General features: G+C 28.6%; 1 protein-coding gene across 4 annotated transcripts in view; it reads right to left on the bottom strand.

The window, feature by feature from the left end:
• Nucleotides 1–25,874, bottom strand: part of LOC122270917 (glutamate receptor 1) — a 573,804-nt gene that overhangs the window by 387,832 nt on the left and 160,098 nt on the right. For all 4 annotated transcript variants that reach the window (XM_087154568.1, XM_087154569.1, XM_087154570.1 and 1 more), the window contains one exon: nt 24,040–24,288. In XM_087154568.1, coding sequence (XP_087010694.1) covers nt 24,040–24,288 — 249 coding nt within the window. The remainder of the gene's footprint in view (nt 1–24,039; nt 24,289–25,874) is intronic.

The raw sequence follows: 25,874 nt of genomic DNA, 5'->3' as shown, positions 1-25,874 counted from the left end.
AATAAGGTAAAATTATGCATTTAATCTTCTAGTAATTATCTTGGTGATTATCACTGTATCTTTTGCATTGAGAAAATTCAGTTCATTATGTAGGATAATAAATTCAATTGATATTATTTAGTTTTTTTATCAACAATAAACAGCTGATGAAAAGTAGCGGATATAATTTTTTTTTCAATCTTCAATTGAGTAAGACTGTAATTTTTTAGCCTGCATTTCAAAGAAAGTTTACAACTTGAGTTAGTATTAATCAATAAAAATATTTGAAAATGACCTAACCCTAATACTTTTAATTCTTTAAAGCTTTCTTCTTCTTCTGTGGCATTGCAGCTATTCTAATGTCCCCCTTATGCCTATTGTCTCAATTACGCTTGTTTAATGTGACAATTACTCTTTTATATTTAAATATTTTAGCTAATTCTTTTAAACTTTTGTTTATTCTTAATTTCACAACAGTTTTAGCTTATTCTATGTGAAAATTTCAAGTGATTTTCTTAATTTAACCGAAAATATAATGAGTATTTTTCTTTTCCCTCGAAATTTGCGAACATTCATTAAGAATTTTTTAAAAAAACAATACATTTCTTCTATATTTACAATCGAAAATTAAAATTAAAAACGTAACTGAGTTTAAATTAAAATTTTGTAACGAATAATTATTCTCTACGCAACTTTTGCTTAATAAATCTTACATTTCTCCAAGCAATTTTAAACCGGAAATTCATTCGTCTTCAAATATACTTTGCGTTGATAATAAAATGCCGGAATTAAAGAGAATGTCTTTTACCGGTTGTAATCTTAGTAATTAGATTCATAAGTAGAGTTCTGCTCTTTAAATGCAAATTAGATTGTTTCCTTTGCCTTAATCGAGTTATTACATGAGAAGTTATTAATGATGAAATGCATGCTTGGCTGTTTCGAACCCCTCTCTATACTCACGTACAAACACAGCATGGTCTACTTATTTTATTCCTTATTCCTGCTTTCTTAAAAAGGTACAGGGGAGCTTCACAAAAGAGGAGTTTGAGGTTAATTTACATTATCCAAGTTTTCTTTCAGCAACTGAATGCTTTTGTAATTGATTACCTTTATTAAGAATAAAAATTACAAGTATAGAAAAATGAATAACTGTATAAAAATCTTTATGTAATTTTCACTCTATTTAAGATAAATTATGAATATTTATATTCCTCTCCTATTATCAATTTCTTTTTGAAAATAATCAGTAGACTATATTAAATGAACAGTTTTGCTTAATATTTTTGTAAAATGAAATTTCTAGACAAAAATTGGAACCTTGAATTTTGTTTTTATGTTATTGCAGATTTCCTAAAAAAAATTAAGGATTTGTGCTCGTGGAAATAAATTTAAAATATCTTAGAAATATCTTTATTCTTTGATCTATTATTATTAATGACCTTGATTTACTTAGTAAACAATAAATATATCTAAATTCTTCAATTTAATATCGTTGGTTCTGAAAATACTGTTTCTGAAAAAACTTATTAAAACAAATTTTAATAAGTTTTATAACAGCATATACAGTGACGAGTATATACTGTTATAAAACTTATTAAAATTTGTTAAAAACTTTAGTCATTTGTAGCATTAAAAATTTGACTCTTAGCTGTTAAAATCACTTATACACTATAATAAAGGTTTGCTCAAAATTAAGCAAAAATGTGTCAAAATAGCTCCGAAGCAAATAATAGTCGGATTTTAAAGCCTTCAGAATTGAAACAGCATATACTCATCGCAAAGGTGAAGTAGAGGGCGAAATGTTCGTTATCTACCGCAGGATTCGAACCAATGACTTAACTTAACACTAAATTGAGCTTTAATATACAATTTAGAGGGGGTGTATAAAAGCTCTAAACACCAAAAATGCGAACATTTTACATCGCAACCACTCGCCTTTACGCCATATGTTAAATAGTTTCTCTTCCAAAGAGTCCAATGTTGGCGCGAATTGATTTCGTCTGTAATTGTTTACAATCAATAACGATATTGTTTGTGTCTATCTCCAATGATGCTTTCGTCTGCAGAAACTAAAGTTTACCGTTGAAAATGTGTATGCATTTTAATCGTTTAGTGATAAAGATATTTATATTTTAATTTGCAAGTCTCTATAAACTGTTTTAAATAAATTTTGAATGTACAAATCATATATGCTCCTGCTCTGTTATACCTAGTTCAAATTTAACTTAATACTTATTCTACGACGCGTATGTTTGATTTACCATCTCATTTTATTTTAACAATCTGTGTATGTATTTGTGTATGTATGGAAATTATTATTTCTTTAATCACTTTCAAATATTAGTTAAGATGAATATCGTTAAATTACATCATTATGAAATATTTGTTTTTACCGAACAAATTTGCGATTGCTCAATATTTTTAAATATGCAGCTTATTTTACAGTTTAGAGAATGAGTTAAAAATATTCAAAATCTACATAAGCTCGTAACTCCAAATTTCCAAACTTGCTTTGGAAACTAAAAATTTTAGAAATTACCCCCAAATCATAACTAAAAAAGTAACTCTCTTCTCATTCAAAATTATAAAGTGATACTTTGAATAGCGGTTTCAGTAAAAATTGTGGCAAATACTTTACGTTTTCTAATTCGGGTGTGGGGGAGGGTCGCAAATCTGAAATTAGTTTTGCTTTTAAAGCTACAATTTTTTTAATAGCATTTTAAGACTATTTTTTTGTCGAAATGTACAGATTTAAAAGCGTAAAAGTTGCGTAAAACAGGGAATCGCGTAAAAGTTGCGACGAACTTCTAGGGAAATTCGAGAATATTATCCGAATTAAAATGGAATAGAGACCCATGTCTAGGAAAGCGCTCCTAGTGGCGTATGACGACATTTTTCGGACATGGGTTTCTATTCTTGATGATGTTCCCCTAAAGCTTTGTCGAAACGTTACCCGATGTAATATATAATGCTTCTAAACTTGTACAAAAAATAGACTAAAAATGTAATTTAAAAAGAAACTGCAGCCTAAAGAGAGAGAAACCGATTGCAGTGATCAGTAATATTAATGTATCTAAGGTTAGTTAAAAAATCACATGCAACAGAAAACAAAAAAAATAGCGCTCCGAAGTGTAATCAATATTTTGATTCAATTTAGTAATATTTATAAGGTATTTTCATTTTTCGATAATTTTTATTTAATTTGTTTTCTTGAAGTAGTTACGTAATGTTATCCTGAAAAAGAATATTATGAGGACAGAAAAAAACATTGAAATATAATTATTACGTATTTGTTTGCTATGTGTCAAATTATTCATAAAATATTTTCGTTTTCTTAAAAAGTAAAAAATAATTTTTTTTTTGTAGTATTTTGGTAATTTTTTTCGCAGATTTTCAAAAAGAGTATTTCATTAAAAGGTACGTAAACTATTATAATAATACTGAAGAGGCGAAAAAAAGATCACCCAGTATCTTCACTGAGACCAGTGGCGTGGCGTCCGGTCATTGCACGATGCGGCGATGACCAAGCAATATTTCAGAGAATTAGATGGAGTATTTTGAGTTTAAATATAATTTAAAAAATATGATTCTTCCAAAAAACAAAAAAAATCCAGATCAAACTAAAGAGAATCCTCGCACGATCCGCAAACTTTAGCGCATCCAAATAACATTTTTTTTCTGCCTCAGTCGTCCCCACCTCGCGCATCTTTTTACCCAACTAAGAGTATGCTACTCACCGCTGATTTTTGCGCTTCTGTTGGACAGAAGTCAAGATGCTCTCGCACTCTTCAAGAGAGGGGGTTAGATTTTAAACTAGAACAGCGTTGCTGTTCCGTTATCCGTTGTACTTCCCTGCTGTGATGAAATGTTATTCAGTTAAAATTTCTCATTTTTTAAAGGGTGTTTTTTTATTTTGCAGGACTTCTTGATTAATTTTTCTCTTTCATTATATTGTATATTCTGCTTTTTAACTGAGATGGTTTAGTTAATATATTGAAAGCAGTTTATATATTGAAAGCAGCAATTGTTTGGCAGGTTTGTTGCTCAGTGATTTTTGCGTCATGCTGTGTCATAGATATTTTTATTAATTGAGATGGAGTTTTGATTATTTTTTGGTAAGTTTTTGCATCGTCTTTGAATATTCGTATGTGATAATTCAATGTTTTCATTGAATGAACTGAAATTTTTTCCCCATTGATGCCCATTTTACTGATTCAGACATGGCTGAATCGGATATTATACAAGAACTCCAGAAAAAACATTTCGGTTCTTTAAGATTGGAGGATAAACTGCATATTGTCCAAAATGGTAGACCTTGTCCATCACTAAAAAATTTATCGTCTGAAGAAAAAGAAAGAGGCAGAGAGTATACCAGACACTTCACAGTTTCTAATTATGATTTTCATACTTGGCTCTGTGGCAGTGAAAGTTTGTCCAAACCCTTTTGCTGGCCCTGTCTTTTATTTTCCAAATCCAAAAACGTTTGGAATTTTAGTGATTTCAGTAATTTGAATGGACTAACCAAATCAACCAAAATGCACGAAAATTCTGAATCACATCTTCAGTGTGTAGTAGACCTGTATAATTTTGGAAAGCAACGAATAGATGAAGGAATAGACAAAACCCTCAAAGTTAATAACATTTTGCGTAACCAAAAAGTTAAGAAAAATCATGAAGTTTTAAAGCGACTCATAGATGTGACATGTTTTCTTGCCAAACACGAATTACCCTTCCGAGGGCACAATGAAAAAACTTCCTCTTTGAATCAAGGAAATTATGTTGAAACTTTAAATCTTTTAAAACTCTACGATCCAGTTTTAGCGGAACATTTTGAAAATTCCACAGTCTTTAAAGTCACTTTAAATGATATACAAAACGAACTAATTAGTATTATTAGTGAAGAACTGATAGAAACTATTAAACGAGAAATAGAAAAAGCAGATTTTGTAGATTTAATGTTAGATGAAGCGTCGGATATTAGAAGAAGGTCACAGCTCTCTACAGTTTTGAGATATGTTGTGAAGGGAGACAGCAATGTTACAGAGAGGTTTGTTAGATTTACCGACGTAATTGCAGACCGCATATCTAATGGTTTTCTCGAGCACGTACAGAAAACCGTAAGTGAATATAAACTGGCTGATAAATTCGTTGCTCAGACGTACGATGGTGCTGCTGTAATGTCAGGCCATTTGTCAGGTTGACACAAAAAAGTAACAGATATATATATACCCAAAAGCTCTATTCACGCTCTGTTATGCTCATGTATTAAACTTGGTTTTATCTCAGGGCATGAATGATATTTTATAACGCAACAGATTCTTTTCAACACTAAGCGCAATTGCACAATTTTCATCGCATTCTAGTAAGCGATCATTTGCAATGCAGGAATGCTAAAAAAAAGTATTCCTTCTTTTGCTCCAGCAAGATGGTGCTTTACCTCAAGACAGGTGAATACGGTAGAACAGTACCGTGAATAAATTATTGATTTTTTTACAAGCATTTATGAAAGTTCTGATGATACCTGGGATGGTCCTGCTCGCTGTGTTGCTAATGGGTACTCCTTGTTTTTGAAGAAGTTCGAGACTGTCTTTTTATTAAATCTGCTTTCACCTTTGTTTTCCCGAACAGATTTATTATTTCAAATGTTGCAGGCAGACAGTATCAATATATTGTACTGCTTAAATGTTATCAGAGACTTTCAAGAAATCTTGGAGAATGCAGGAAAGTGCGATGAAAGTGACATTATTGGATTTCCCGTTATTTGGGAAAAACAGTTTCAGTGGCAGGATTACTGGAAAATTCAAGAAAAAGAAAAGTTCATGCTAACAGCGAAAGTTCACTGACTTTAGAACAACCATACAGAAAGCTGTTTTATGAAGTAACAGATAATTTACTCAGCCATTTAAGCAGCCGGTTTTCTTCTCTGAAAAAACTGGCATTCTTTGATTTACTAAATCCTAAACAGTTCAAGAATTTTTCAGAAAAAAATGGCTTCCCAGAAAAGCATTTAACTCAGCGTTTCTCAACCTTTCAGTATTCGCGGCCCAGTTTTCAATCATAATTTTCATCGCGCCCCCCACTTGCAGTAAAATGTATGCAACAATAATGTATATTGAGTATTTTTAATTCTATCGTTAAATAATTTTTAACTAACTATCAAAACAAAAGTAAAGTAAAAATCAGCAGCAATTGAGATTGTAGAAACTATGTTTGGAGTTAATTTTTCAAAACAATTACAGTCCATACCTCTTTCAAATGATACTGTTGCTCGTCGAATTGGTGATACAACTGAAAATGTAGTGTCAGCTTTTCTCGATGTTGCGTGACAAAATGTTTTCAATAAACTTTGAAGCAAGAGATATTAATAAAGATGCTCATTTCATTGCCTATGTTTGATTTTGTGATAATATGTCAGTAGTAGAACTACTTTTCTGCAACTCAATAGAACTCAAAACAACAGCGCTAGCATTATTTGCTATTTTAAATGATGTTATGAATGATGCAAACACCGAATGCTAAAATTGCATCGGAATATGCATCGGAATATGCTTGTTGAATATCCGGAAGGTTCGAAAGTATACAAGCACTAGTAAAACAAAAATCGCCTCAATGCGTCTGGACACATTGCATGATCCACAGAGAAGCTTTGGGTTCGAAAGAAATACGTCCTGGTTTAAATATTGTATTAACTGCGGTTGTAACCATTTCAAATTATATAAAAATGAGAACCCTGAGATCGAGAATCTTTTCTGCTCTTTGTAATGACATGGGTTCAATACATTCAGAGTTACTATTTAAATGTGAGGCAAGATGTTTATCACGTGAGAAATTTTTGCAACGTGCTCATGAATTAAGAGAAGAAATCGTCATTTTCTTAGAAGATAACAGACCGGAAACCGGGAATTTATACTATTGTTTATTTGTGATGAAATTGAGATACTTGGTCGTCATATTCGAGAAATTAAATAACTTGAATCTTAAACTCCAAGGAGCAAATACACATATGTAGGATAGGAGTGATGAAGTTAATGCTTTTTGTAGAAAATTAGAATTGTGGGGCAGAAATTTAAAGCAAAAAAACCTAACAATGTTTGCAAATGTGGATAATTGTACTAAAATTTATAAGGCTGAAGAAGAACATATGAAAGTTACGTTTATAACCATTGAAAATCATTTAGCCATGCTGGCAAAGAATTTTAAAAAGTATTTTCCTGCTCATGACAAACTGCTAGCAAGTTACAAGTGGGTTAGGAATCCATTTCATAAGACTCCCGAAGGACTCTCAATTGATGAGGAAGAAAAATTCATAGACTTCTCGACAAGTGGCGAAACTGAAATGCATTTTAGTAATAAATCACTATTTGAATTTTGGCAGGAGGAGGATTTTTCTGCACTGTAACAAAGGGCATTTCGCATTCTATTACCGTTTTCAATATCCTACCTTTGTGAAACTGGATTCTCTACTGTGGCTTCTTTGAAGATAAAATATGGATCACGGCTAAATATAGAAACAGGACTGAGAGTGGCTATTTCTAATATTAAGCCTCACCTCAAAAAACTTTGCTCTGCAGGACTGACCCAAGGAAGTCACTAAAAATTATTAATTTTTTTTAAAAATTTAGTATGTTTGATTAAGTAAGGTGGGTAAGCCAAAGGTGGCCAGTGCTCCTTACGTAGCCCCCCCCAAATGTAAAATGAAATTTATTTTGAATCATAAGATGTCCCTTCTGCATTGTAAATCTTGTATCTGAGGGGCACGAGGCTGAATTGGGAGATATTTCCTTGAATGGCCTCCATTGTATGAAGTGATTTAATTATTTGCAGTTGTCGTTCTAATTTCCAGGTGAGAAGATAATGTGTTTAAATTCTTAGAACTTTGAGTTATAATATGTTTTCTGAAAGTTTATTTCTTTTTCTTTAACCACATTACTTTAATTCGAATTAATCTATCAGATTAATAGTTTTATGTCGTGCAAATGGTAAGAGAGACCTTATGTATGTTCCCAAGTGGTGCGACACTTGGGCCAACTTCAGAAGCAAACGTGAAATCTATAAAAGAGTTAATTGTAAATCATTGCGTAGCATATTATTTCTCAAGAAGGAATGCTTGAATTAAATGCCAATTGATTTATTTCATTTTACTCAAATGTGGAACTTTGGTATTTTTTAAATTTTTATTATATTTTGACGTTCTCTGCACTTTAGTAGACTTTGCGATATTTTGTTTCAAGCTTTTTGTTTTGTTTGCATTTTAAAGTCATTTTTTAGGTATTTTTTTATTTTTGTGGTAGTTATGAGTGTTTTTGTGATCGATTCTGGTATTTTCTTGCAAATTTGGATATTTTTAGATTAGTTATGGGTTTAGTTAGTTAACTCTAGCACGGTTATTTAACTCTTACTTGTTGGCTAATCCTTCTGAAAAAATTAACTCAATAATTCTTCATTAATTCTAATGAGTTAACTCAAAAGAATCGCTAGTGACTTCACACAAGAACTATCAAAGTAAAATCAATAAACAAATTATACACTCTGAAAACAAATATCTTTTTTAAAGTCGGGAAACTTGTTCCTACCAGCAAGACACTTAAAGTGCCCTTTTAAAAGAAGTTTGTCAGTCCAAGTGTTTTTTCTAAAGATAATTTGAGTAAGTGAAAAAGTGATTTCAAAACATGGCTCACCTTTGGAACCTGTGCGAAACCTTAGGTGCTGAAGCTAAAATTTTAAAATTGTACTATAATTTTATTTTACAATTAAAAGTATACGTGATATATATTACAGATAGGTCTAGGATGTTACTGAAAAAATTCAGATACACAGGCTTAATCAGAAAATTATAAAAAAATCCTTAAGGCCAAGCCACCCTTGGCTCCCCACCTTAAATTTTGATTTAATAAGTTGTTTCACTTTAATAAGTTATTAAATATGTCAAAATGTATTTTGTTTTCAATGTATATGTGCGCTTTCCTTTCATCCAGTTAATCAATTTTTTTCAATAATATTTTCTCTTGAATATTCTCGTGCCACCCCTCTGGTGAGCACGAGCCCCCCAAGGGGGGCGCGCCCCACAGGTTGAGAATCGCTGATTTACCTAATCTAGGAGAATTATATCCACAAACATTTGATATGACAGGGTTGAAAAATGAACTGGTTGTATTTCACCTGACTTCTGCATTTAACGACAAATGCCCACAAAAACTAATAAAATTTCTGAGAGAAGAAAATTTACGCTGTTCTTTCAAGGAAATTTTCAAGGAAACTCTCCAAATTAATTTCGTCCATTCCTGCAACAATAGCACCAGTAGAAAGGTGTTTTTCCGCCCTTAAAAGGATTCATACATACAAGAGGCTCACACAAACAGAAAACAGGATCAGTAATTTGGCTTTGTTGTCCATTGAAAAGAAACTGTTGATGTCTTTAAAGGAGAAGGAAGACTTCTACATCAAAATCACTAACAAATTCGCTTTAAAAACAAGAAGGCTGGAGTTCATGTATAAGTGAAGGTAAGATTTAAAGTTTCATTCAACCATTGCATTTAAGAGTTAATGATTTTTCACCACAAGCTTAAATAATTGCGATGCCCACCGAAAATTTTCACGCCACGCCACTGACTAAGACATTGCATAGTTAAAAAAAGTTTATCATTTATTTTATTATAAGCAGATTGCATTCAATACTTATGATTCAAACTAGTTTAAAGCTAATTTTAAATGTAAAAGTATCTATAGTAAACCAATATGCATTAAGCCTAACTTTGTGATATTCTAACTTAGTTTTTTTACAACATATTTATTGTTATTTGAATAAAAACATTGATATAATAAGTAAGAACAGAGATAGAACAATACTAACATTTTTACAATTTTATTTCTTTTGTTCATATTTTTATTTGTTGATTTATTTATGTATTAATTTCATTTATTTTTTAATTTGTTATATTATTTGATATAGTATTTTACTTACTAATGTAGCTTTTATTTATTTATTTATTATTTTTTTAAAATAATATTTTCAACATCTTAAATTGCTATATCGTAGAATAGTAGTTTTTCAATAAGTATACTTGGTATTTTAATTTAACTTATAGGGAAATAATTTAAAGATCATTACACTCAAGACATATATATTGTCTCTAGATTCATCGCAGTGAAAAGATTTAAGAGGGTTACATAACTTTCGACAAAGAAAAAGATAAATTTGCCAGTTTGATCACTTTAGTTGATTATTTTGACATTCCTGAATTGAGTTGTAAAGATATTAAAAGCAATAAAGTGACGAGTATTAAATTGAGCGCAGTCTGTCTCGTAAAGCGTTTCGCATTAGTCTCTTAAGTAACTTTCCTGAAAAATAAATTGAAAGGTAAATTAATTTATAAAATTTAAAGACCATTGTTGATCATAAAATTAACGAAATGAATCTGAAAAGCTTTAGGGTAAAGAATGAATTTTTCGTCCATGAAGTTAAATTCTTTCAGAAATTAATTGCTTTCAACATTTTTGGAATTGGATTCAATCATTTCACTAAGGATTTTTTTTCTTATAAGCCATGCAGTCATTTTATTGACTCTATTACTACAAATATGAATATAGTATTACTGTTTGCGGCAATTAAGCTTAGTAATTGAAAGTATTCTTGCGTAATTTAATCTTTTTCATACCGGATTACACTGCAAAAATTAAGATTCAAATTACAGTATAAAGTACTGACCCTTTGTTGCATCATCCATAAAATCATTTTACCTTTTAAATCCTTTCTGACCGCAAAACCAATTTTCTAAGATTCTACCAGAATTTTTACAGTAACACATGAATTAATAAGAGTGATATAAATACATTAGAGTGACATAATTACATGGAGTGACATAATTAGTAGTTTTAAATAATTTAATTAGAGTGATTCAGTGATTTTGCAGTAATTATTACTGTAAAAATTATGGTATATCAGATTTTTTGTTCCCAACATGTTTCAGTAAAAATAGGTTCCACAACTGATTTTGTTTCTCAGCATGTTTCAGTTTTACGGTAAAAAGTATCTCTCAGTGCCGATACTTTTCATCGGAATTTTTACAATGAAGACAACACTGAAGTTCAATCTGAGAGGAAACATTCACAAACATGATACAATATTTGATTGACATCAAATTTTAATGATTTTATGTTTTTAAGTAGGGGAGAGTGGGGTCAATTGTAACAGGGTACGATTGTAACAGAGCAAAAATTTCGAGTGTCGGGTTCTAGATTTGGTTCCTAGGTGGCGCACAAGGTGTATTTAATAAATCTACATGTACACCCCTGATGGCAATCATTTTTATGTACTTTTGAAAGAGTTAGATCACAAAAGATATTTTCACGCCACGCAAGTACTTTTTTTGGTATTAGAATATTATATTGTAACAAAGTAATTTTGTTTAAACAAATAAAAATTATTAACCGAATATGTAAGTGGACACCTTAATTAACATTTCAATAAAAAAAAGATTAGTTTTGCTAATTAACTAGCATTGTTTTTAACAAATGAAGCTGAAATGGCGTCTTGGGGACAATTGTAACAATAAGTAAAGGTACGATTGTAACAGCTGAAAATAAATAATCTTATGTTTACAAACCATTACTTAAGTCTTTAAGAACCACCAATAGTTTCCTATATAATTTATATTATGTTGCATGTGCATTATTTAATTTGTCACCTTTCACAGCATAAATTAAAATTTTTAACCCCTTAAAGTTAAAAGCGTAACCCTTTAGGTCTCTGCTCATTATTATTTTTACTCCTAAAATATCACTACTATTTTGATCAACAAAGAAATATATCACAACTATGATACTATGTATAATTAACTATGTTTAGTTGAATTTATGAACTGTTACAATTGACCCCGTAAGTGGGGACAATTGTAACAAGTGCTCGACTGTCAAAAATTGTTAATAACTAATATAATAACATTTAAAATTAGGTATTTATTTTTTTTCTAGTAGAGGATAGACTACTTTACTCATCTGTCAATTAATACTAATAATATATTGGATTTTTTGTTAGTTAAAAATAATTAAGTAAAAAATTTTACAATTGACCCCACTCTCCTACTGATGTCAGGATTTAATCATTGTGTAGATAAACTATATTTACTTTCATTTCTATTTGGGAATATAAATGTCAGCAAATATTTTTTAAAAAATAATTAATTAAAATTTTTCTTTTCAAAAAAATACTAAGCAGACATACATAGAAATTAATATAATTATATTAATGAAAATGAAGGCACACATATAAATTAACGATTCTTACATATAAACAAACGATTTAATTTAATTTCTGATTTTCTTAAAAATATTAAAGAATTATTTTCTCCTGATAGTATTGTTTACAAACTTCCTTTAAAAAATAATACAAGTAACAAAAAACTACATTTATTTTAACCATGCTCAGGAAAATAATATTTACTAAAAATACGTAATACATTGCAAAAAATTCCGATTCTCAACAATATTAAAGACAGCTTTATTTGACACCGTACATTAAATGAGCCAAGCACTAATTAAGTTGCTTGAAGATGCTTATTAAAAACCTAGTAATGATTCATTTATATGATATCCACCAATAAAAATCAGCAAAGTATAAACATCTTAGACACGAAATCCCAAAACCATTTATTTTATCCCTGCCAGATTGGGAAATTATACCCTCAATGTGAAAACTATCTTCTCGGTTACGATATCTGTCTTCGAAAAGAATCAATGAAACATAGGGAGTTTCTAACTTTCTTTTTTATGTCATAAAAACATACGTTAGAAAGTTGAAATGTTGTAGGCAATCCGGTCACATGATCAATAATCGGATTTCACACTACAATGAGTGACATGTTTCTTTTCTGTCGAGCCAACCACATAGGTTGATCGACAAGCTTACTTTTAAGAACTTTTCTTTTATTCCTGAAGAATGACATAAAAAAATATTCGATTCTTTTGTTGGTCTACTCAGTCTTTTTATTAGAGACTATCTTTAGAGCTTGACTTCTTACATATCGAAATATAGTGAATAAATGTTGATTTCTTTTAGAATATCATAAAATATTGTAAGGATTTAAGCTATTCTTCATATTTCTGCATCAATAACTGATTTAAGTCCTTTACAGAGTTTAAAAAAATTATTTTAAAGCTTTCTTTTTTCAATTTTGACGTAAGAAATATTGAAAAAGTATTATGAAAGCATATTTAGAAACACATCGAATGAGACATAGATGAATTCCGCATTAATAGTAAGCTAAAACGAATTCTCCAGAGCAATTTAATTGCGCTAAATAATTAATAGATTTAAACATGAAATGCAAGTATAAAACGTCTCTCTTGCAAAAACATATTTAGTTTAATTTCAAATATCGCAAAATATCTTCTACTGCATTGTTAACGATGTTAATAAATTGTCGATGTAATAAATCTTAAAAAAAAAATTAAATTTTTTATCAAACAAGCTTTTAAAATACTTTTTATAAGATCTTCTACTTAATCTTCGTTTAAATAATTAACGAGGTAAATTTCGATTATTTAAGATACATATTTTCGATTTTAGTCATGTTGGAAAATTATTGCGTAACTAATGTCATACAACTAGCTAAGTGACTTAAAATTGTCAAAAGAAGAAATAAAAAATAATATGAAAGCCTTTTAAATCAATATTTAAATTATGCAAAAAGAAACGATGCATACAAAAATAATACGCACCGTTTCATAGTTGTTAGATTTTTAACAGTTAATTTTTTATTTGCGTGATTGTTAAATTAGTTTCGAAAGTAATTATTTGATCTATTTCAAAATGCATATGAAAATCAGAAGCTTTTTTTTAATATGCAATTATTAAACATAAATATGTTTCTTTTTTAAACGACTTGTCACAAAAAACTTTAAAATGACATGTCACATTTTTTTTCTAGCTATGCACTTATAGAGAGACATTTACTAACGATTGAATAACATAAAAGGAAATATTTTTAGACTACTCCAAGTTTTGTTATTTCTATGCTTTTCTGTTTTTCAAAGGAAGCAAATAAAAAGTTATTTTTTTAAAAAAGGCAGCTAAAAAAACAAAATATTTGAAACAGGAAATAAATTTGCTGCATTTCTATTTCCTGCATGTGATAACTGAAATTCTTATGCAACTTGTCAGAAAATTTTCTAATAATTGTTTAATTTCTAAATTTTCGAAGTCAAACTGTAGAAAAAACTAAGGACTTAAATAATATTAAACATAATTTTAAAAATAAGTTATAAAATATCTTAATGTAAGAGAAGTTTTTATGTTACATTTAAACCTTCGCAAGTCTTAAATCTGCTAATATATTTTATTTTTACAAAGATATTGTTTGGGTTTTTATTAATACTATACAGTAAAAACTACTCTCTTAAAATGAAAGAGTTATTTTCCCTACTCAAAAAAGAGTTAAATTTTTTTAACTCAACTTGAGTGAAATACATTCTTACTTAAGCGAAATTCTTGCTTTGCTTTAACTCAAACTTGAGTGGTATTTATTAAGCAATATTTGAGTGCTTTTAGCTCAAACTTGAGAGATTTATTTATTATTTAATTGTGTGCGAGATATAAGCTGGAATTTCTATCGTTTTATTTTAAAAAGCAAACGATAATAAATCTAAATAAAATTGTTATGTTCTGTGATCTAAACAGATTATGTCTTCGTTTTTATTTTACGTTAAATTTTTTTTTCTGGAGAATATGTCACTTAATATTTTGAATTAAGAAGAATTAAAACAACTTTTAGTTCACAGCGGTATTTCTGAAGAAAACGCTGTTTTACTTTTCAGTAGGTACTTTGGTGTTTTTATTTTGAGAATACTTTTATTTCAAATGTGTTATATGCACATTCCATTTAAATTACTTGTTTTTCAGCGTTTTTTAATAAAATATACTATTCTTTTAAATTATTTGTCAAAAAAATTTATTGAAATTGAAAGTGTTAAATGTGGATGATTATGAAATATTAAAAAATTTGATTCCCTGCTAGAATCTTTGTCAAAGCATGTGGGAATATATTATGTCTGATAAGAGTCTTAGAATTTTTTCAGATTTCATATTAAAGTTTTAACATTTTATTTTAATATAATAAATTTATATCCATGTTTTAGTTTTTTTGATGTATAATTTTGGTGCAAAACATTTCTGGATAATTAATTTCATATCATTCTATACTTCTTTTATAAAAGATATTTAAGAAATTATTGTTCATACAGTCTATAATTGCTGTTATTTAAATTGCTTTCTATTAATAAAGTTGACTGTCTTTAATTTATGAAGGTTCCCATTTGCAACATCCATTCATTCAAATCAGAATCTTCAGATGTTCAATGTATTTTATTATAAATATATCATTCAAAGTGGAAAATATTATATTTAAAAAAATTAACAGCATTTTGAATTTTTCTGTTTTTATCCCGTTTTTATCTTTTATTCAATTGGAATTCAGAATTAATACTATCTTCTTATTTCATAAAGTATTTATCACATTATACAAACTATTTTTCCTTTGTTGCTAGCATAAAAGTTCTTACCACTTTTCTTCAAATTCAATTTTAGAGGCAAAATTGAAAATGCAGAATTAATATTTGATTAAAAGTACAATGCTAATTAAAGTATTTGAAAATGCAAATAAATTAGAATTTTACAATAGTTATAGATTAATAGTAAAAAATAGGAGAAAAATTAAAAGTAATATTTATTATGAGATATAGTTCAATTTGAATTTATATACCTATATCCCAGCTGAAAATAAACTGTAGTTATTCTACAGAACTGAAGTAATTTCGTAGTTTTTCTAGAGTTAACTGCAAATTTTCTGTAGTGCAAGTATTTTCTGTAAAAACAATGCAGTTATTCATTCAAATGCGAAGTAATTTCTCAGTAATTTATTTCGAAAAAGCTTTTAGCTATTGTCTAAAAAATTACTGTAGTTTAAGTGAGGTCACTTTAAAATCATAAATTTAGTAAAAACTGAAACTTTAAATCGGTTGTCATTCTGCAGTAAATTTGAAGTAATTATGCAGTCATTGTTTCAGAAGTATACTTTCTGATGAATCTGCAGAAAAACTGCAATTACTTTGCATTGTTGTAAAATTGAAAGAGTTTGATGTCTTCAATCTTGCTTTCCTGGCTGGTATATTAAATTTTTATAATGTTTTTTCCTTTTGATTATATATTAATTTCTTACAATTAGGTAAAAATTCTAAACATATATATTGATAACGGAATTAACGAACACTATCTATATTCATAATAGTTAAAATTCATAAAATACATACTTGATTTAATTGTAATTATTTATAATTCAGAAGCGATACAATTTAATTAGTTTAAAATATGATTAGTTATAAATATTTTGTTACTTTAGTAATTTTATTAAAAATGTTGTTTTCATTAATTTTTATTATTTATTTATTTTTGACTTAAGAAAACTATGTTTGAGCAAAGTTTAAGGTAAAAACAATATTAAAGTAAAGTCAAGTAGTTAATGTTAGTTAGTTATTTTTTTTTTTAGTCGAATACATACTAAGCTAGGATTATTGCAGAACAAAAATTATACTTATTTTTTTTCTAATCAAAACAAATATATAGTTTGGATTTTAAACAAATTTATATCAAAAGAGTTTGCAAAATTGAGTTTGAAAAAGGGTATTTAATCCAGATTTTTTAGCTTCTAACGTCTTCTTCAAAAATTTATTAACTTTACTTAGTTTCAGAAATTTGTCTTAAAAAAATTTTGGCAATTTAAAATAATATACCTTTTTTATTTCTCGAAAATAAAGCTTTATAAATTAAACGAATAAATTTGTTCGAAAAAAAATAACTCATAGTATTTTCAATTTAACCTAAATGAGCATAATATTTATAAAATTGCTTACTTTAAAAATTCGCTTAGAGCTCCTTACTTTTAAAAATTAAACTTCAAAGAAAAATGACGTAACTTAGGGGAAAGAAAAAAAAAACTCAAATCTGCAGTGGTTAGGAATTTTTCATAAAAAAAACCTCTTAAGTAATAATTCATTTAATTGTTGTTTTACCGTATACAATCAAAATAATTGGATAACCACAAAATGCTGCTATTCAAACTGTTAACTGTGTTTGAACCATATTTGATTTAACAAATAAAAACTTTATTCTTGCCAACAAGACCCAGCTCATGAAACTAATTAGTTCTTTGTAGTCGTCTTGACACAGGACTGTAGCCGAGATGGTTAATCGGTCAATCTCATGACAGACGGGAAGCCAGTTCGAATCCGAGGATACACAGTGTCGATATGCTCACAGCGAAAACTTTTTCAAGTTCTATATTATCTAATTCGATATTTAAATTCAACAAACGTTATGATAAAAAAAATTCCTATCTAAGGCTTTCTGTCAAAAGGAATTTTTTTTTTAAACGAAAACTATAGTATTTTTTGTCGCTTACGATAGATGGCACCACTAAATGCAAAAATTTCGAATATTAACAGTAAAACTTTTGACAGCAATTTACAAACTGAAAAACTAAAAATCACTCAAACACGAGTTAGAATCACTCAAGTTTGAGTGAAAATGATTCTCTCAGGTAATACTGAAAAATCACTCAAACTCGAGTAAAAATAACTCAAATTTGAGTGAAATTTTTTTCACTCAAATTCAGCTTTTTCCGTATAACTCTTTCACTTGAGTGATTTTAGCTCAAGATGAGAAGGCCATTTCTATCTAGATGAAAGAGTTAAATAGTATTCAAGTGGAGTTATTTTCACTCGTTCATTTTAAGAGAGTATGGTTCAATACCTTTCCGAATTCGGTGTTGATTCAACCCAAATATTGTGTGATTAAACACTTCATTTCCAGCTAACATCTAATACGCTTTGAAAGGGTCGTGGTACCACAGTGGTCAGAAAATCGAACTCATTGGCCAGGGCTCGATCCTCGACTCCGCTAAGACCCACCGAGTACATGCGATATAAGTGCTCGTAAAATCTGTGGAATCGAAAGTCCTGTGGTAAGTCACTGTGCGGTACCATGGGTATTTCCTCTGGAACATGGGGCAAACGTTTCACTTCCCCTTCGGATCTATGTCTAAATTAAGGTAGAGACCTCACAAGTTATGATGGCATATATCGGGATCATCCTCAGGGATCATCCTAGACCGTCGCCAATAGCCCATTGCGTAAATAAAGTATATATCTAAATGCTCCTTAACTTTCGTGAATTACTCTCGACTCCAAAAACATCATTTTTTGATTGTTATTGCTTTCAGATATTATCGGATGGCAACTGTAGAAATGATTGAGGGAGAGGTGGTGTTAGCATGTTAGTTTGTTGTTGATCATCATTGTTGTTTTTTGATCATCAATTTGTATTAAATAATTTTACAAAAATTAATTTCTGTTTTTGTTCAATTTAATTCCAGTTTAAATTCTTACTAATTATCTCTCTGTGCTGGATATATACTAGATTTATAAGCGAATTATATTTTAGGGGATGGTGTATTGTATGAATCTTACTCTAATTTCTATATTAGTTATATGTTATTCTGTTATATGTTATATGTTGTTTCTATATTAGTTAAATTATATATTGTTATATGTATATAAATAAACTATATGTAGATAACATCAAACTAATTAGGTTATGCTCACAGCAAGTTCACTACTTTTTTCATGTTTCACTATGCGAAGATTTATTCTTGGTATTTGGTTACACCAAAAATTATCCTTGATGTTAGAGTTCACCAAGTAATATTCTTTGTTCTCTCTGTACCATATTTTGAATAAAGATGTTACTACAATTTTTGCGGTTAAAATTCACTAATTCGTTTCATTATGAATTCAAAGAATTGTCCTTAGAAGAAATTTATTCTAATATATCAATCAAAATGCCATAATAATACTTTCAGAAATAATACACTGTTAAAAATTTCAAGCCACGTTGCGTAAAAAATTAGTATTCATTTGCTGGCTCCACTAAATGGAGCTCAATTTTACCATATTTTGGTGTTTTTACTAGTTCTAAATATCAGTAGAAGATTGCCCCTTAGGTGATTTGAAGAAGCAAAACACATATTTTCATTCTTTCTTTTTTTTTCTTTTATAAAAGTAATAGGAGATTGCACCATTATTAGGTTTTTTTAAAGCTCTCAAATGCAGGCCAAGGTATAGCTATTTGCGGTAACAAAACTATTTACCGAAATAAGTTATTTTATGACATATACCTAACAATTTTACACAGCCATCCGAATTTAAAAAGGCAACATAAAATAAATGAACTTAAAGTCATACAAATAAGCCATTTACCTAACTAGAAACTTGAACAAGTAGTAGAAACTTGAAACAACATGCATTAGTTGTCCCGATACACCGAGACCGAGTTGTAAAGAAAACATGGTGCCGTAAACAAATATATATGTTAGTTTACAGTCAACGTCAAAGTTTTGAGTCTCTTACCAAATTTTGGTGCAGTCAGTTGCACCACGGAAATTTTTCTTAATCACACTTCACAATTTATGTAATATAACTGAAATAAAATTAACTTTCATTTAACTAAAGTTTAGGATAATAAGAAACTTTGCACCAAATACTGGTCAAATATTTACTGAGTTTTTCGTCCTTTGTATATTTCCTTTTTATAAAACAATTGTTATGATTTTTATTTATACTAAGTTTAACAAACTAAGGATACACTCAATAAAAGAAAGCTTCAGTGTTACTTTAAGAAAATATTGGAAGGATAAAAAATATTTTTAACGTAATTTAAATAACAAATGCCAGAAATTACTTCTAAGATTGCTTTTGTATTTCCAGTTCATTTAACACATTCTGGTAGCAGGTGTTTCGTGAAACTGTTTTTTTAAAGTCCTTTTCTTTCTTCATGATTTATCTTACAATTTATTGTCTAATCCAATTTCTTTCAAACAAAATGCAAATCTTCATTTCCTTTTCTTATATGAGAGAAACTTAATATCTTTGTCTTCAAAATGACTTACGAGCAAAAACTTAACAAGAGCAAATAAAACATCATGCATTTTGAAAACAGTAATTTTCTTTTTCTCTATGTTTTTCTTTCTTTTAATTACGTCTTTCTAGAATATTGTTTACAAGTGCTTTGTAAAACCTAGCCTCGAGCTAAAAAATATTTTTTTCTATGTTTTCTTTTTTCTTTTTAAATTCTACCTTATCTTTATTTTTATTTATTTAGTCAGTCAAAACATATACTTAATTTATCATTCTTCCACGTCTTCCATTTTAAGAATTGAGATGCGTTATTTAATTTTTGAAACAGAATGAGAACAAAAACTTAAGACTTTAAATCATTTTAGAATTGAATCCAAATTTTTAGAATTTAAGATTATATTCAAAAGACTATAAAAATGATTATTTTCAACTTTTATGAATAATAGAGAGAAGAAATATATTCTTTTATCATATTTTCTTAGGTAAGTGTGAATTGAAGAAATTATTATTATTAGCTTTTCATTCTATGAGCTAATAGTTTGAATATCATATTTGACGAAGGTACAATTTAAAATTGCAAGGCTTAAGAATGTTTTTGTGTTATAAAATCATAAATAGCACTCATTAGAAGTAACCAATCAAACAGTAATAATTTTAATTTGGTGGTTACATAATTCTTCAATTATTATTAATAGTTAACTATAATTGAAAAATAATTAACTATAATGAGCTATAATTAAAACATTGGTGAAGGTACAGTTTTAAGATACAAATACTAAATTATTTTGAAGTAAAAGTAGTAGAATTTAGTGGTAACAAAAAAGTACGCTTAATCCAACCAAACAACCCTAAATTGGCAGTTACATAATTCTTGAAATTCAATTGTTATTAATAATAACAATAATCTAAATCACATATCTTGATGCAGGTGTAATTAAAATTATTATTTCTAAGAATTAATATTGTTTTTTTAAAATAAAAAGTAGTAAATTTTTAGCAATAAACGTATGCATTAATAATCCCAATTTATTAGTTTTATTCCAAATTTAAACGTATAATATTGATACTCTAATAATAATATCATGAATCTAATTCTAATCTGATAATAATTGTTATTTTTGTTGTTGAGAATAATATTCGCATGACTGCTTATGAAGTGTTTCCCCTAGAAAAGCACATGTCAATAATCACGCAATGAGGATCAATACTTATAACGAGGTAGAGCGTACCAAATATATTGGCACTTCCTTTATATTGCAACGTCAGAGAATGACAACAGATCAAATCAACAGTCAAAAAAGATTTTCTCATATAAGGATCATTATAAGATTTGTCATGTTACAAAAATATTACCTAAATATTTAATTCACTTTATTCTTTCTTTTCAAGCATATTCAACCAATAATATTTTCGTATATTAAGTTTTAGCCTAACTCTATTCCCTTATTAAAACAAGTTTTAATTTCTATAACAGTTTAATTACACTTCTACACCATGACTGTCTTTTTGAATTTTTTTCTTTTTCGAATCATATATATCTCGCTTAATTTTAGCTAAAAATAACGAATCTGTAAATAACTTTCATTCATCACCCACCATTACCCCCAAAAACTATATTTTAACCTGGCGACATTACGTATTTTCAAACCACACAACAACTTACGGGTAAAGACCGAGGAAAGACGATGGTATTGACTGTTACGAAACTTGCTTCGTAAGACTACGCGTAAACGTTTTGGAATCAAAAGTCTTATTTATACCTTCCCGAAGTTGATGCAGATTGTATTCTAGAAGTTGGCGACTTTTCTCCAACTAAAACAGTACATAACAGTTTGGTTTTAATAAATTTGTTCATACAGAATTACATGGTTTCATCTACAAGAAGGAAAAACGCTCAAATTTGTTGCATAGTGAATCCGTTGATATCTAATTTTTTCCTTTTTAGACAGTATTTTTTAAGTTAAAAACTATCGATATCTACTTCCCTCCACAAAACACACATGAAAACGATATGTGTTTAGCATTTTTTTACTGGGCACATTTTCAATGTAAAGATAACATTGACGCAAACTGTTTAAAACGATGTTTTTCAAATATTTTTAAAATAAAATAATTTAATATTTCTTTTCTATGTTTGAAGATGATATGTTATGATAGCCACTAAATTATTCTTTCTTGTAAAAAAGTTATCCATATTTTCCAAAAAAAATACACGTATATTTGAAAAGAAAAAAAAGACTTTTACAACAGTGTGATTTCTTTTTTACGGTTCGGTTTCTAGAATATTTAACTTGATATGGATAGTTAAGAATGCTCCCTACTCTATTGCGTGCACAAAAAACTAAACTAAATATATATTTGAAATAATTCGCTTTCATTGCATACATTTTTTATAGTTACTGAGGTTAAGTATTGAAAAACAAAATTACGTTGCATCGTAATAATTATTATTATATCTACTCATTAAGAGTGACATTGGAAATTCATTCCTGTAAATAAATTTGAAATTTATTCCTGTAAATAAATTTTCAAATATCAAGACACTACAGAAAGTCAGTAGGCTCTATTTCTGTAATTCAGTAAATTAAAATAATTTTACTTTATTCCAAACTCCATTTTTAAATTTTAGGCAAATTTTCAAATTTGAATATTTTGATTTGCATTTGTTTATTGTGCAAATAAAATATTTTAATTAATATAAAGTACACTGAATTTAAACTCATTTTAAAAATCAATTAATTCTCCCTAAATTTAGAAAAAAAATAGATAAGACCGGTACATTGTTAAAATGTAATCCTATTTTGTTCGAGACATTTTGGGTAGATTATAGTATTAATTTTTAACCATTATATTTGAATATATAATTATTAATGTAATAAACTAAATATAAATTTAACTTTTTAAAAATATTAAGAGATGATTTTCGTTTCGATCCAAAACTTCTTGAATAAAAACTGACTGTTTCCGCTGATGGAAAATAGTAATTGCTTTTAAATAATTACATTATATTACCTCAAATTTGAAAACTTTTTTTTGTAATTTAGATCAATCTACATTTATACGAGATGTTCCTTGAACACCGCTCTTGATATGTATTTTAAGAATCCTTTTCAAAAACTAAAATAGAATTGATCGGGAATTGAACAGATTGTGGCTAACAAATTACTATTTAAGTGAGGAAAAACAAAAAACACTTTTAAAATTTGACGAACCATGGTGCAGGAATACAAGAGTAATAATATCCATTGTATAATTATTGGAGTAATAATAATTGGATCAATGAGTGCCGTAGAAAACAAAGAAGAGTTTAAAGACGAATTTTAGAAGCACTTTCAAGTTTTAACTTCCAATTAAACTTGTTTTGATGCTTATTACATCTGCTTTCCTCTACTGTGATTGATCCGATTTTGATAGTATATCTGTTTTTTTTCTCAGTTTAATATTAATTTGTGAGAGCTTATGTGTTTACTTTTAAGGTTTCATTTTCGATAAATTCGTTTTTCATTTTAAAAACATATATTAGAGGTGGTCCTTAAGGAACATCCAGCATATTTTCTAATTTAATTGACCTTTACCGGATAATTTAGAATTTATTTAAAATTTACATCGAATTAGAAATGAAATTAGATTCTATAAATGTATGTTGTTTAAAAATTAAATGAAGTTCTATAAATGTAAGATAAAAAAAAAAAAATTTCTGAAGAAAAACATGCGTTGAAAACGATAAAGACTTTACTTTAATCATATTTTTACTTGTGATGCTATCCTCTTGTTTGCTTTTTATCTTTCAAGAAAATTATATGTCTCTTATACAGCACTTTCGAATTTAGTATGTAGGCATCAAATGTATTACCTAAGTAAAAGCGATTGAACCATTAATGTCTAACTCCGATCCACATTTCCAATATTTGGAACTACTGACTGTTAGACTACATTTTATCTCTACCTGCATCACAAAATATTTCAACCGTATTTGAAATGCCTCAAATTTGTCAACTACTGAACTAGCCTTCTTTAAATATTTACATAAATTTCATCACACTATTAAATATACAGCACACATTTTACATTAGGAATTCAGTATATTTCAAGACTTACCTCCATCTGTGTCATACAAGTAATATATTACTTTCCATTTATAATAAATGATAACGTCTAAAATTGCTCTTAGATAACGAGGACGTAAACTTAGTCCATATAATGATGGTCGATCACTACTAAGTTCAGGAAAAGATGGACTTATAAATGGCACTTGGAAAGTATTTGAATATGATGCTAAAGTATCATAAGATGCTTCTCCTGTTGGAGCTACTAATGTGAAGATTCCTCTGTTCATTTGAAGACACACTGAAAAAAAAAAATTCTTTTTAACGTTTGAAGCAGATAAACAGTTAATTGAATCAGGATGATTTAGTGGTTAAAAAGACCGAGCCAGAACTGGAAAGGACGTGGTTCCATTCTAAGTGGTGGCTCAAAACTAACTTAACTTTAGCCAGGTTACTTTATTATAAGACCTTTCTTCTGAATCGTAAAATACACTTCTGAATCGTTTTAAAAGGATAAATTTTAAATACTGAATTATAAAACTAGAATAAAAATTCTCTTGTTCAGAGTAGTAAATTCAAAGTTTTTCAGTATGCATTTTACAAGTATTTTTACAATAACTATTTTCAGCTTATTTTGAACTCTTAACAAAAAGATTATGGAGTTAATTTTTTATTAGTATTCGAAACGTGATTTTTCTAAAAATGCTTGATTCAAATCTAACCTTTTAGCATTGTTTACAATACAATATGCAATGTTCCAACACTATGTTTCATTATTGTTTATACTCTTTTGAAAGAAGAGGCATAAAAAATATCAATTTTATTAATTATAGAGTAGAACTATTTACGAAAAATTAATCTGAAAAAGAAAGAAAATCCTTTAAATTTATAGAATTAAAAAATACGCACTGATGAAAATAAAAACCAGCTTTGCTCATTTATTGTCATGTGTTAGTTCCAGATTATTTTGTTATAACTAATTTTTATATTTCTTCTTCTTTTATTTTTCAATTCCACATTTGTATCCTTTTTGTCATTTAGAATGCAGTAAAAGTATTTCAAACTACTTTGTAAAATTCTTCTTTAGGTAGATACTATTTATTTATTCTGCCTTTAATATGGAATGGTTATTTAAATATTTTAATTGGAAATTAATAAGAATTTAATTATTAGTGAAATAACTTTCTCTCGACAAATTAAATTTTTAATAAATTTAATTGGGAAACATATCATAATATATAAAAGGAGGCTATATAATAAGTGATAAATTTTCATATTTTATTGTTTCCATTACATCTACCTATCTCTCTCTCTCTCTCTCTCTCTCTCTCTCTCTATATATATATATATATATATATATATATATATATATATATATATATATATATATATATATATATATATATATATATATATATATATATATATATATATATATATATATATATATATATATATATATACAGGGTTTCCGAGCTCTCGTGCAGGGAATCGTCATTTACCACAAGGACGCGAAGTTAGTAGGATGGCTGATTATACAAACGCAGAGTTAGCCGATATGCATTTGGCGTACGGGGATGCAGATTGTAGTGAGCCAGCCGCACAGCGTTTCTATGCGGAACGATATCCGACGAGGTGTATTCCCAGTCATAATTTCTTTGCGCGCCTGCACCAGAGGTTAGCTGATACGGGTTCATTTGAAAGAGCTGGCAGGGACCGGATAAGAACAGCATCCGGCCGTCGAAGAGAATGTGCTGGTGTAGGAGATGCCAAGTAGGAGTACGTGAAGTCTAGCGCGCGAACTCTGGGTTTCCCGTTCTTGCGCGTGGAGGATTCTCCGAGAGCACAACATACATCCGTTTCACGTGCAGCCAGTGGCGTAGCTAG

Source organism: Parasteatoda tepidariorum, chromosome 11, assembly GCF_982258835.1.
Source record: "Parasteatoda tepidariorum strain Cologne lab strain chromosome 11, Ptep-v5.0, whole genome shotgun sequence".
Classification (NCBI taxonomy): domain Eukaryota; kingdom Metazoa; phylum Arthropoda; class Arachnida; order Araneae; family Theridiidae; genus Parasteatoda; species Parasteatoda tepidariorum.
This window is presented reverse-complemented; position numbering and strand designations above follow the sequence as displayed.